At 46.7% G+C, this 13,405-nt stretch overlaps 1 protein-coding gene across 1 annotated transcript in view; it reads left to right on the forward strand.

Annotated features, from left to right (window-relative positions):
- The window catches only part of FIS1 (fission, mitochondrial 1), an 89,685-nt gene that overhangs the window by 45,353 nt on the left and 30,927 nt on the right, over positions 1-13,405 (forward strand). Inside the window, exon 4 of the mRNA XM_069643256.1 lies at positions 12,199-12,304. Within this exon, the coding sequence (XP_069499357.1) occupies positions 12,199-12,304 (106 nt within the window). The remainder of the gene's footprint in view (positions 1-12,198; positions 12,305-13,405) is intronic.

Below are 13,405 nucleotides of genomic sequence, written 5' to 3' on the forward strand. Positions count from 1 at the left end.
TGTGGATCCTGGGCCGGCCTTTTCGTGCACTTGGATATGTACGCCTTGGTCAGTCAGTCTTCCCTTTTTAATATGGGCTTCTCACAGATCCCCGCCATTATTTGCCTGTGTTGGGTGGGTGATGGTCTCAGGCCCTCTTTTTTTTTTTTATTTATTTTTTTTTTTAATTTTTTTTCTTTCTGTCTCTCTGTTGGCCCTGGCTGTTGGTATATCCACTCCCTTTCATTTCCTCTGGAGGATTTTTATCAAGGGTCTCCTCATGTGCTGCCAACGCCTCGCCCCCTGTTCTCTTGTGGTCTGGTGTATGGTATTCCCACACTTTGCATGGCTATGCACCCTCCTCCGCTAGATGTTGCCTAGCCTTTTCACCTGGCAGTGTGCGTTCATCTTGGCACCTTCTTCCCTGCGGGGTGCCGGCCGCAGCGATTAAGGGTTGGCCTTCCCCTAGGATCTGTTGCGGTGACCTTCACTCCTTGTTGCACCCCCGTCCCCCAAGGTCTACGGCGTTATCCCTCCCCTCTGTCTGGGAGTTCGCAGGGCCAGCTGATGAGGTTTTCCTCCCGTGCTTATTCCCACAGGGCGGGTGCCAGCACCGCCCTCCTCCAGAGCCGCAGGCCGGTCTCGCTTCTGGGCCTGCCTGCCGAACTCCAGTCCACTGGCTGGTCTCCCGGAGTCGATCCGGGGGGTGGGGGGGAGAGTGTGCCGCGGGTCCACTTCACTCACTTTGAGTCTGCTATGCGGCCTGGGGTCGTCCTGCCCTGGATGTCCCACTGCGGTCTTTGTGTCGGCCTCCTTGGCTCCTCTCCTGCGGTCCGTTTCCAGTGGTCTGGCCATTTCTGCCCGCTCCTTCAGAGGATGTCTGTCGTGCCGGGCGGGTGTCTGGCTCTGACCGGCGGTCCTCCCCCTATGCCCTTTGCCTTCCCGATCCTCCCACGCTGGGGTTTCTTTCAGCGGTTCGGGCTACTCGCGCCCGCCATTTTGTTGCGTGCCGGGGCGTCCTTCTCAGCTGTTTTTTGTTCGTTCACCGCTCTGATACTGCTCGGTAAGCTCACCAAGTGATCTGCAGATGTTCTGACATCTCTTTTACTTTTGACTTTGTTTTAAGTCGCAATATGCCAGTTTGGCAGGCTCTTCTTCAGGATCACATAGGAGCTTCCCAGCAGTGCCTCCTACCGCATGGCTGCCAAGCCACGTCCCCCCCCCTTCTACCATGTTTATTTTTTATTTAAATATTTCCATATTATAGCCACTACTGCCTTCCTAGTCTGCCCATTTCCAGGCCATCAGCAGCACAATACACTGTGCTTAGTAAGATGATGTAATAAAAAATTGTGCAGAAATTCATAGATATTGAATGAAGGCAGGCAAGGGGGGCTGGGCATATCTTACTATCCCTTGTCTCCTGCTGTATACATTCCATTTCTGCCAAATTATGCATTTCCTCAACCCATACATCTATGGTAACAGGATTCACTGTCTTCCAACCTCTAAACCTTACTGTTCATGGCCTGTAAGCATGTCATTGTGTTTTCCTTTGTTCCCTCCCTTGCCTAGAAGCGCTTTGAAACACATTGTGTATAGGCGCTATATGAATAAACTATCATAAGTATCCTCTTATTTCCAACCATTGCTCCCCTAAAAATCCATTTTTTCATACATGTAGATATATCCTCCAATAACATATCAGTTCCCAATATTAAGGTTTTAAAATCAAAAGGAACTAGTTCCTTAAGGACATTTTCACGAACTCTAACGTATTCAAACCAAAAACCCCTCACTGGGGCGCAGTTCCATAGCATATGTTCCAATGTGCCAGCATCATGTACGCAAGACCAGCAATCTGAATTTTCTGCCATACCTCCTTTTTTCTAACTTCTAACTCCAGTAGACCCTGTTCATGATCTTAATTTGCCGTGCCCTCTCGTTCAAGCTCAAAGAACATAGGTTAATGTTCTCACACATACATGACCAACAAACCTCATCAACGTCACACCAATCCTCCTACTGCATTCATCTCTCAATAGATTGTTACTTTTATACTCCCCCCCCCCCCCCCCGTCAATCAAGCCATATACTCGACTTACCAGTCCACACTCAACCACTTTTGATTTACACCATAGCAAATCCACATCAAGTTTCTTTTCTGTCGATCTCACCAACTGCTTTCTTGATTTTATGGTAATCAGCCAAGCGGAAATTTGGAATATTAAATCTTGCTTGAAAATCTGACACTCATCCATTTTCCATTTCCAAAAAGGTCCCCTAACCAATGCACACCTGCTAGGAACCAAAGTCTTTCCCTCTAACTTAATACTTGGATTCAACCATATAGAGGCATTAGGATCTCTTAATGCGCCAATTCCCAAATAGTTATTCATACCTTTCCAGGAATAATATAGACTTCTTGTCAAGAGATCAGTCATCCCGTATTTCCTTGGTGAAGTTGTCAACGGAGCTCCAGGCAGTAGAGGACCAGCATGACTAGATTCAGCACAAACCCATTCATTTGGAATTGGTTTTGTAAACTCAGTCAAGATTTTTTTCATAAGGGCCAAATGATACGATTTATAATTGGGCACCCCCAAACCACGCTTCTCCAAGGACAGCTGTAGTTTGCTTAATTTTAAACGTGGTGGTCCCATAAGATTTTTTAAACACAACATATGCAAAAATATCGAAATGGATATACTAAAAACACCCATGGCTGTGGAAAGAAAGCAGACTATGCAAAGATGGAAAGATTAAGCAATCTGGGTAATGTAAGACAAACGAACACCCGAACATATACCTGACATTTCCCAATACAATGGTCAGGCAGGGTCAGGCAATTACTGACCATTACAAGCACCAGACTTCCATTACACTTCCCCACACGGATAAAAGACGGAGCACGAGAGCACACTCTGAGCAAGGCCACGCACACCAGGGAGCAGCAGTTGCAAGATGGCAGTTGAATGCAAGGCAAAAGATGACATAACCAAAGAGGAACGCAAGGAGGGAAGTGCCCTTGACCTTTTCCACAAAAGACTGTTACTTTCATGAAACTTCGAGAAACGTAAGACCAGGAATCTAGGCAGAAGAATCCTGCATTGTCTCGGAGGTACCCAGGGTTCTCCCATGTCGATAGTCAAGGTGGGGTGGAATCGTTTGCCTCTGTGGTACTGTCTTTGGCTCCTACAGCAAAGCAGCACCACTGAAGTCGGCACAGTCGGTGAGTTAGGGAGACCGATACCAGACCGGTCTGTGGTTTCAAGCGGCAACATTGTATAGTGAAAGCGGAAGTGTATGAAGCATATGTGGTAAGCAATCCGAACAAAACTAAACAGGCGAGTGGATTGAACTTTGAAGTCCAGATATGATACTTTGGAGTTGTCCGGCACCTCATGTGTGCTCATTTCAAAGTCTGTTAGGTATCCAACTGAAGGGTGGCAAATGCTAAAGAGTGACAAAATGGTCACTCATGGGTGCTCTACAGCAGCTGAGGGTTCAGCCTGAGGTAGAAAAGCACGATGGTAGAAAAAAATAAACCACTGCCACCGGCCTTTTAAAGTAGTGAGTGTAGCATAAAAATGTTACAAGAGATATGATATGGCATTTATAACGTGCCTATAAACGCGTGTTTCAAGGCGCCACGAGGCAAGGGAGGGGAAACTAGGTAACCACCCCACCAAAACCCCCAGCACTCCACATAAGATGGTGTGTTCTGCACCTACAAAGTGACAAGCTAAGTAGTAATTTTCACTTTACTATTCTTGAAGTGTAGTTCACACAAGAAAAGCTTTTTAAACCTTCTGAGAAATCTAAAGGATTTCTCAGTGACACTGTGCTGAAGGTGCTGTGTCACCATACAAAAATCAGATACGTGTCATGATGCCTAACCCCGGGCATCCAGACCAAGTCTAGCAACCCCGGAAGCAGGCATCATGTTACCCAAAGAAAGCCCAGCAACCCTTGTTAGGAGCTATATGGGTACAGTCCTGGCGCCATAGGCACCAGGCTCATATGTTAAAACTTACCTGATGCAGACCATGCTGCAAGAGCTCCAAGCCCATGCAAGGCTTGGAAGGGACTACTTTAGCTAGGGACTATTTTGTTACTCGGTTGTGGTTGTGGAGGAGTACTTACCTGGGACTACTTTGGATGGCTATTTAAACCACGCCCGAAGGGCAGCACACGCTTCGCGTTATTCTGCATCCAGCAGCGTAACGCTCACCGTGCCTGCAGTCAGCATCCAGCCTCGTGCCACGCCCGCCTCGAGTCCAGAGCGCCTAGAAAGAAGGGAAAGAAGAAGAAAGGTTAGAACAAGAACATTATTGGGTTTCTTACCCGATTCCGGATTCATCGCACCTTTGAACGAGAAAAATACTTTATTTTAAGCACTGTGCTTCGCCAGCAGCAGCGCCGCGCCATACTCGCCGTTTCTCGCAGCATCTCTACGATCCGGCGCTGTCTCCATCATTAAGTTGCAGCATTCCAGCACCTAAGGGGGACAAGAAAACAACAAGGTGAGCCGAGGGGAAACAAATGAGGACAATCTCTTGCCACCATATACTTAACTAATTTTACCGCCGGAGGTATTATTCACCAGCACGCCAAATCTTCTTACACCGCACCTGTAAGAAAAGAGACAGCAGCAAGTTAAACTTTGGCATCATTTACGGACAGTGTGGGATAGCACAGACTCTTACCAGTACGCTTTCAGCTGCCACAGAACTATCTTCATTTGGGTCGAAGCTGTAAGATAAACAAAGGAATTGGATAAGAGTGATTATTCAGACATTTTTGAACTCTTTAGAACTTTATACTTACGCCCCTTCGCCAGGAGTTTTAGAGCCAAGATTTGTCTAGAACTCTTCCAATATCCTCAAGCCAGTGAAGTAACTGGCCATCAACGCGCCCCTGCGTTCCTCGCAGGATGGAGAGCTCATCATTCAAAACTATAAGGTGAGCTTTGTGAACGGGAATATCAGAGGTGATAAATGGGGACGCAGTGAGGGCCTATTACTCATATCCACGGGTGGCTAATTCATTTCTCCGCCTTTAGGAGACTACTTCTACGGGTCAAGCAGACGAAGCTAGGTGGGCCAGTCCAGTCAGTCATCTCTGCACTACGCATCACGTTGGTGGAGACCGCGGCTGTCCAGTTCCGCCCGACACCCCTGTGGGAACCAGGTGAGCGTAACAGACGTATGGAGTTTCAAACCCCAAAAACTGTGAAAACACACAATCCAAATCAGGTAAAAACACATGAGGAATGACAAAAAGGTCTCACTCGCTCCAGAGTTAATATTAAAAAGCCCTAAGTCCAGCAAAAGAGCAGGGGGTCTCTAAGGTGTGAGGATTTTAGCACAAACATGACATTCTCCCTAGCCCGCTGCTAAAGAACTGTAGGCAGAGGTAGACGCATGTAATGTCGTAGTTCCATAATTTGGGTCGGCAGAAATCGCATTATTAGACTAGACAGTCCTAGGTAAAGCAGGCATACATTTGGAAACGTTCGTGTGAACAACAGTTGTGGTACTGGAGGAATTGTTAAGGTACTAGGCTTTGACAAAGACATTTATGCTAGGCTATTGCTATTAATCACAGGCGTAGTGGGTTACTGTTGAAGCCGTTTGGCAAGAGCGTTGTAGGAACGGTCGATAGTTTCAAAACTGGACAGATGAGGGTGCACAGTGTTTATAGTTGTAAGCATCTCTCGACATGGGTTGGAAGTTTTCAGGCTTTTGAGTGTTTTATGTGATGTGGGTATACAGGGCGTGCATCCACAAGGGAACTCTAGCGAGGTAATGGGGGCGGTGAGTCGTTGCGTTGAAGCGATCCACTCCGCAAGTGGAGACCAATGTGGGAAACAAGGAGCCGGTGCACAGGACTGCTCGAATCTTAGCTTGCAGGCCTGAACAAAAACAGCTGATTTGGAACGAGGTGGGAAACATTTTATGCGGCCACCTACGTGCTCATAGAAATATTTACCTTGTTTTGCTTGAGTGTGGGCAGGTTAGACGTGCAGAAGAAACTGCGTGAACGCTGTCTCACTTTGCGAGATGGCCGGAAGGCCTGGTGTGCGCTCATTGAATTGGAGTCTGTGTCGTAGCAGAGGGAGGGTGGGGGACGAGGTCCACATTGTTTGTACCGTTTGAGGGGCAAGCGTGTGTGTTGCAGCGCCGCTCTTCATGAGCATTGATTGGCAGGTTGATATTTAGCAATTTGGGTGCCAATGCGCCGAGGTGAGGGGGCCGGTGCTCCCTGGCTGTGTGCACGCACATTTGACAAGCATATTGGTGGGCAAGCTGGGCGAGAAAGGGAAAGTACCGTGAACATTATAGATGATTGCCAGATTGAGTGTTGCACATAATAGCCTGCCGGCAGGAAGCGAAAGGGGCTGGGAGGTGGAATTTCGAGTGCGCAAGTCAGTTTGATGCCTATAGCATTCTGGACCGGTGGTGGCATGGGACATGTTAGGCAAGATTGTATGCAGTGCTCTTAAGATGCACTACAACATTCCTGACCTCCCGGCAGTAGTAACCCAAACTTTGGTATAAGTCTGTACTACACAGGTTGGTAGTGTGGACGAGTAGCCAGGCTTATCTCAAGAGGGGTCAGTGTGAGCTGTAGGGGAGTTAAACAGAGGTTCACAGTGACAAGTATTCAAGCAGACACTTACACACGGCGGTTTCTTGATAAAACAATTATTAATTTATTTACCAATCAGTTAATATAAAACCTTCTTCAGAAGGGAGCTCTGTAAAACACCACACAAATTCAAAACTATACACTCAAGTTCAGAATCAGTAAATACCCATTTGGGATGACATACAGCAGAGACCTACACCCACAGGCGACTTCAATTGCTAGGGTGCTGTTGACATTAATGTATTACTGTTGGCATTCAGATTTATTTAAGAGCAAGCAAAAAGGGAAAAGATTATTAGAGCAATCAAGATACCACAAACCTTTCTTAAGCAGGCAAATACTTTCAGATCCCCCAATAAGAGTCATTCAGTTAGAACAGGCTAAGCCAAAGTCAATAGGCAAGAGTCTATATGGGCTGAAGCACCTCTTTGAAGGTGGGTAGAAAAGTCTTTGCACAATGTTTCAGAAGTGAAGAAAAAGATAAATCGATGTAGGGCCACAAGCTGTCAGGCTTGTGAGTGGTAGAAGATGCAAGCAACTCTACAGGAAGAGGTATGTTCTCTTAGACTTTGTACAGTACCTTTAAAATGAAGAGACTATGCAGCAGATGACTCCTGTTTCTGTGCAGATCTCACTGTTCCTGGGCCTCAGTCGTGGGGACAAGAGGGAGGACGTCGGGGGACTCCAGCACTGCACTGCGACGGTCAAAACCCACAAACGGCAAACTTCTCTTTCAGTGGCTGTTCAGTGTTTCAGCTCATTGCGTCTACTCCAAATAGCAACACTGCGGTTCCTGGCTGTCGAGATGGACTTTCCTTGCTTCTGGGGTCCCGCAGTCAGTTGAGGGGGCTCAGGCTCGGTCAGTCCTGCTTCCCGGGAGTCCGGGGCATCTTTCTGGAGCTCTTGGCCGACTTGGAAGCAAAGAACACAAACTGGTGTTCCTCTCCCTGGCTCCCTGATTTCCAGCATCAACTCTGTGGAAATTCAAGCTCTGAGACGGATGTCGAGATGTCCAGGTGGCTTACTTTGGAGTTGATTGGTCCCACCAACTGAAGGGGAGAAGTCGTCCTTGCAGGGGCTTCTTTGTCGATGCGAACTTGGCGTTTCATCAATGCAGCAGGGCTTCACCGGGCAAACGAACGGTCCAGGAGTTGCAGTAGGCATCTTCTTGAAGTTCTTTATTACCATCGTCCAGTGGTCGACTCTGCCTTCCAAGCCAAAAGACTCGCCTTTTATACAGTTCTCTCCCTTTCATTCCAGCCTAGCTGCAGGGTGGCTGTCCTTGCCGGACAGCCAATCATCAGAGTGCATTTAGGTCTCTTAGGAGACTAAGCACAGGGAGTTTCAGGCACCTCCCTCACTTCCTGACTACCCCAGACACCCTGGAGCCAGAGGCAGGCTTCACTCGTGAATCCCGCCGAAGGCATAATGAACAAAGGGGCCAAACCTGGTTTGGTGCGCTGAGTAAATCTCAAGAAGGACCTTTCCAAAGAGAAGACCAGGGCCATTTTGACAAAAATGGCACCCTTGGGTGCTTTCCTGCAGCTGCGAACGCAGCCTGCGGTAAATGCACACCACGGTAGTAAAAACGAAACCACTGCCACCAGCCATTCAGTTAGGAAAGGGTAACCTAAAAATGTTACATGAAAAGTTAGACCAAAGGGGATACTAGGTAACCCCTCCAGCCCCCTATTGTAAGATGGTGTGTGCTGGGTCTAGAAAGTTACAAATGTAAGTAAAGTCAATTTCACTTTACTGCTCTGGGAAACCGTTTTTCCCAGAGAAGGTATTTAAACCTTGGGGAAATCTAAGACTTTCCTGTGTCACTGCACTTAAGGTGCTGTGTGACACAATGTGAAAGATGATGCCTATGGAGTGGTTGCCAGTCATTTGGTCTAAAACAATTGGTCGACTGGACAACTGGTCGAATCAATTTGGTCGAAAACCAAATGGTCGAATTTTTTTTTTTTTTATTTTTACCCTTTTTTTTTTTTTGGGGGGGGGGTCCCCCCAACCCCCTTTTTTTCTTTTTTTTTTTTTTTTTTTTCTACACGAAAACCCACAAAACACACATATATAAATAAAAAAAAAATTCGACCATTTGGTTTCGACCAAATGACGTCGACCAAATGACTGGACACCCTATGGAGTTTGTCAGACTCCACAACCGAAAGAAACAGTGTACAAAAATCACTTTAAAATACATGTCAGAGTGGGAAAAAGGGTTTCATTCTCTCTAGGTTAAAAAAATCAAGTCCTCAAAATCCAGCAAAGTTGCTGGGGGTCTCTAAGCTAGAGGGAATTGGTACATTTCTGAGAATTCTCCCTAACGGGACAGAAGCACTTTTGAGAACATAATGGTGCTTATCGCTTGCTGCAAGCTCTGGCAGGAGTTGACTCCATTGAAGCACTCTGGTGTGACATAGGCATGGCGTTTCTGTGTTGACGGTGGAGACCGGCAGAGACAAATGGCAGAGGCCTTGAACACAGGCCTTGATAACAGACCGGCTGCCTCGCCACCCGGCTTGCAACCAATAGACTCCCAGGCAGTCGGGGGGCAGGCTGGGAACACAGTGGCTGTGTTAAGAGGTTGTGATAAGAGGTTAAGTTCATATGTCCTTTAATGTATTTATACACTATATTATATACATTGTGTATGAATAAATAAAAGAAACCAGTTCTTCAGATCTATCCTGAATGCGTACCGATTGACTTCGATTGTGGGATAGGGGATAGCATTGCTCTCGTTAGACTATTTACAACCTCTCTGGACATTGGCTTAGTAATGCCACTCAAGTATGGTGCAAAGTCTTTGGGACAGATGTGAACAAAGTACTCCCTGTAGTGACTAATGTATGTTGGTATCCGTTAGATGCTCCCTTTAATGAATGGTACTGGCACGCAAAGCAAAAAGGGGGAGATTAGCCGGGGCACGGATGTTTCTATGCATGCGCTACAGATTTGCATGGATCTAGAAAGTTACTAAATGTAAGTAAAGTCAATTTCACTTCACTTCTCTTGGAAACAATAGTTTCACCAAGAGAAGGCATTTAAACCTTTGGGAAATCTCAGACTTCCTGTGCCACTGCACTGAAGGTGCTGTGTGTCACAATGTAAATATGCCTATGGAGTTTCAGACTCAAAGTCAAAAGAAAGAGTCCGAATCACAGAAAAAGACAGTGGGGGGAAAAGGTCTCACTCTCTCCAGGTTAGAAATGTAAAGTCCTAAAGTGCAGCAAAAAGAGCTGGGGGTCTCTAAGAGGAAGAAGAGGAATTGGCACACTTCTGGGAATTCTCCCTAACACAGGTGAGTAACCTTTCATGTACTTTTCATATCCAGCACACACAGTGGCTTCAGTTAAGGTCAGTAAAATCACTATCACCTTTTGTAAAATTCTGTTTCAGGGCATAAAAGCTAGCAACTGGTACGTTGCATTGTAATACACTCCCAGAATGGTATAGGCAGTCTGTTTCCTAGCTAGAAATGAGTTCACAGTTCAAGTTGTGGAGGAACACGCATTGCCCAAGCAGTAGGATCAAGAAGATGGACTTTTGGGTAACACAGTAAGGCCACCGTCAAATGGACAGCACTAGTTCTGATGTCAATCTTCAGAGAAGTTAAGTACTCAGCCAGTTCTTCATGTAGAACGCACAGGAGCCTCCCTGTATGTATACAGGCTGCAAGGCCTGCACAGTGGTGTTGAGGTGAACTCCCAAATGTGGAAAACAGCACTCACAAAATAAAGGGGCACCGAAAAAGGCCCAAGGTAAGTGTATCCCATGCCCCCACAGTAGCTGAAGAGAAAATGTAGCTGGCTGCCTTCCTGATGGAGCGTTGAAGACCTGGTTTCCTGCTCCTTGGTCGTGGTGACGAAGGGGTCTCCAACAAAGTATTCACCGAACTCCAGCGGTGGCTTGTGGTTTTGGTACCTTTTTTCTTAGCGCCAAGAGGCATCGGATATCGCTAGTTGGATTATCTTTGGTTTCTTCGTCCTGAACTCTGGTGAGGGCACTCTTGGTGAAGAATTGCAACTTCTGGATGGCCACCAGGGTGCCAGCGAAGCTTTAGCGATATTCGTTGATTGCAAGATGATGCACTCAAAGGGTCCAAGTACCCCGGGTATTGGTGTTCTGTAGCCCGGGAAAGCCGCAGGACATTGGGAGGGGGTGAGGATGGCCCAAATTGAAAGGTCCGACCAGCCTCAGGGAGGACGTTTTTCCTTGGCGAAGCTACTCTGTTGAAAATGGAGTTGGGACAGCAGCAGGGTTTCACTGGTACAACTTCGGCTGAAGGTTCTGCAGGCACATCTGCCGGTCTTCTGCTTCGGACATCCAGTTCCATTGGTCGACTCTTCCTGTGGGCCAAATATCTTGTCATTATATGTTGGAACCCATTAATTCACTCTTATAGAGCTGTCAATCACCTGGGGGTTGGCTCTCTCTAGGACAGCCAGCTGCCCAGTTTAAACTCGTTCAGCCAGGCACGCCATCAGACAAAGGACAGTGAAGTTTCGGGACCCTCCCTCGCTTCCTGCCTTTCCAAACGAGAAATGGCAAAAAAAGAACTGGGGTGCGGGAAGGGGGCATTTTGAGAAAATGGTCACCTGTGGCAGCTGTACTGCAGCTGATAAATCAGCATGTTAGTAACTTGCACAAAAGGTACAAAAAGTATCCACTGCCACCAGCCATTTAAGTTTGTCTGTTACTGTAACAAAAAGTTACAGGGGCAGTGGGAAAGGGGTGTGTGCAGGCCCCACAAAAGAAAAGGTAAGTAAGATAACGTTTATCTTACAAGTCTTGAGAAGAGTAGTTCACATGAGATAATAAAATATAATTAAAAATGGGGGGTGCAAGGGACCCCTCAGTTACACTGCACATAGGGTGCTGTGTGTCACAAAAGTATAACAGATGCCTGTATTGAAATGGAAAGCATAACTCGATTTAAAGTAAAAAGAGAACACAAAAGCAGTAACATAAGATTCCCAGTCAGAACAGAGTGAGAGGTAAAAAAGTGCCACTCACTCAAATAAATCCCGAGTCCAGCTAAAAGGAATCTGTGATCACTGCCCCGTTCGACACAAAAATGTCGATGCCAATTAGGGCGTGGTGCAGTGATCAAATAGATCACTTTACCCACCTCCCCCACCCTGCATACCCCTACCTGACTCCTCCCCTGCCCCCCTCTCCACTTACCTTCACAGTTATACATGCGGCGTCGGTTTCTCCCACTTGCGTGTGTCGGAGCTGATGCTTCAGGTGCTTTTTAAAAATGTATTTATTTTTTTACTTTCTTGTCCCACACAACCCTTCCGAGCAGTAATGGGAGTCAGTATTTTGTGCGCCACCAAAGTCGCAGTGACTGCGGGGGCGCACCCATGAGGGCGACATAATGGTACATTTCCGCAAAAGGTGCTGGGGGTCTCTCGGGTTAAAGGGAAATGGCACAGAAACTGAAAATACTCCTGTCATATCAGGATTTGACTCATAGTCTGTTACTGTACGCGGTTGTAGTAAATAAATGTTGAACAAATTTTGTATGAATGTATATATATTTTCTTTCTGTAGGTGTATGAGCAAGCTTTGAAGTATGTCCGCACCCTTCTAAAGACGGAACCCAAAAATACGCAAGCTTTGGAGCTCGAGAAACTTATTGAGAAAGCTATGCAGAAAGGTAGGCGCTGTGACAAAATAAGTCCACTGTGTGCATTTGTGCCTGTTTGACAAAGTATTGTATGCATTTGCAATGTCTGCATCTGGCATAAGCAGGTCCGCCTCCCTTTCAAGTTCATTGCTGTGGGAATTGGTCATTGCGTGCGAGTGCTTGCACAAAACCTGTGATGCATACAACAAGAGCAGGTTTGGTTTTGTCACGTGGTGGTGGGAGGGGTATGCTGAAATGTGAACACACCATTCTGTATCAAGTCAGTCACACGTGCAGCTAAATTGGGCTACTGTCGATTACTCACAAAAATTAGCCAGTGAATTTACAGACCCTGCAGCAGACCTAAACATCTACCTCTGTTGTGCGCAATTGTGATTACAAACACATTGCTCTGTGTTTGTGTGTGTGTGTGTGTGTGTGTGTGTGTGTGTATGCCTTGGCAAATGCAATATTCTTGATCTGTGACGAGGGTTGTAGTGAAACCTTAACTTGTAAGGATACAAACTATAAACATTCCTTCTTCTAAATAGACTTTCCGGTGTGAGCAATGATACCCCTTGCTAGTAGCTTACACAATAATGTTCATATAACCTATTAACCATGTTGGGCAGTGGCAGTGCTACAGTGTCCAAAGGCTTTAATAACAGTGCAAAAAGATCATGAACCTCCCTCCGGCTCTGAATTGCTCTGATAAGGGAGGGCAAAGAAGGAATATTAAACTTGGTGTCTTTAGGGTATCTACCACTGTACCCACGGGAATCGATCGTTGGCTCAGAGGATTTGGAAACTGGAGTGGGATTAGGCCCACACTTCAACAGGCGGGTTTTTTTCTTCTCAGAATTCTAGAGTTTTCTGAACCTAGTCTGGCTTGCTGTAGTCTGCAAAGACTGAGATCTTAATATATGCACCCTAGGAAGGACACTAAGCTAATCAAGTGGTTGGAAACAAGGGCGATGACTGCTTCTGGTGTATTGCCTGTGTTCCACCTGAGCCCTTTTCCTGGGTAACAACACTCTGCCAACCCCACCCTGCACGCCATCCCCGACCTGGGGCTTCCTGCCCCCATCATCCTCTCCAAACACCCCCCCACCCCCCACCATCCCCCACACC

This window comes from Ambystoma mexicanum, chromosome 1p (genome assembly GCF_040938575.1).
Source record: "Ambystoma mexicanum isolate Mex_15411 chromosome 1p, UKY_AmexF1_1, whole genome shotgun sequence".
In the NCBI taxonomy this organism is placed as follows: domain Eukaryota; kingdom Metazoa; phylum Chordata; class Amphibia; order Caudata; family Ambystomatidae; genus Ambystoma; species Ambystoma mexicanum.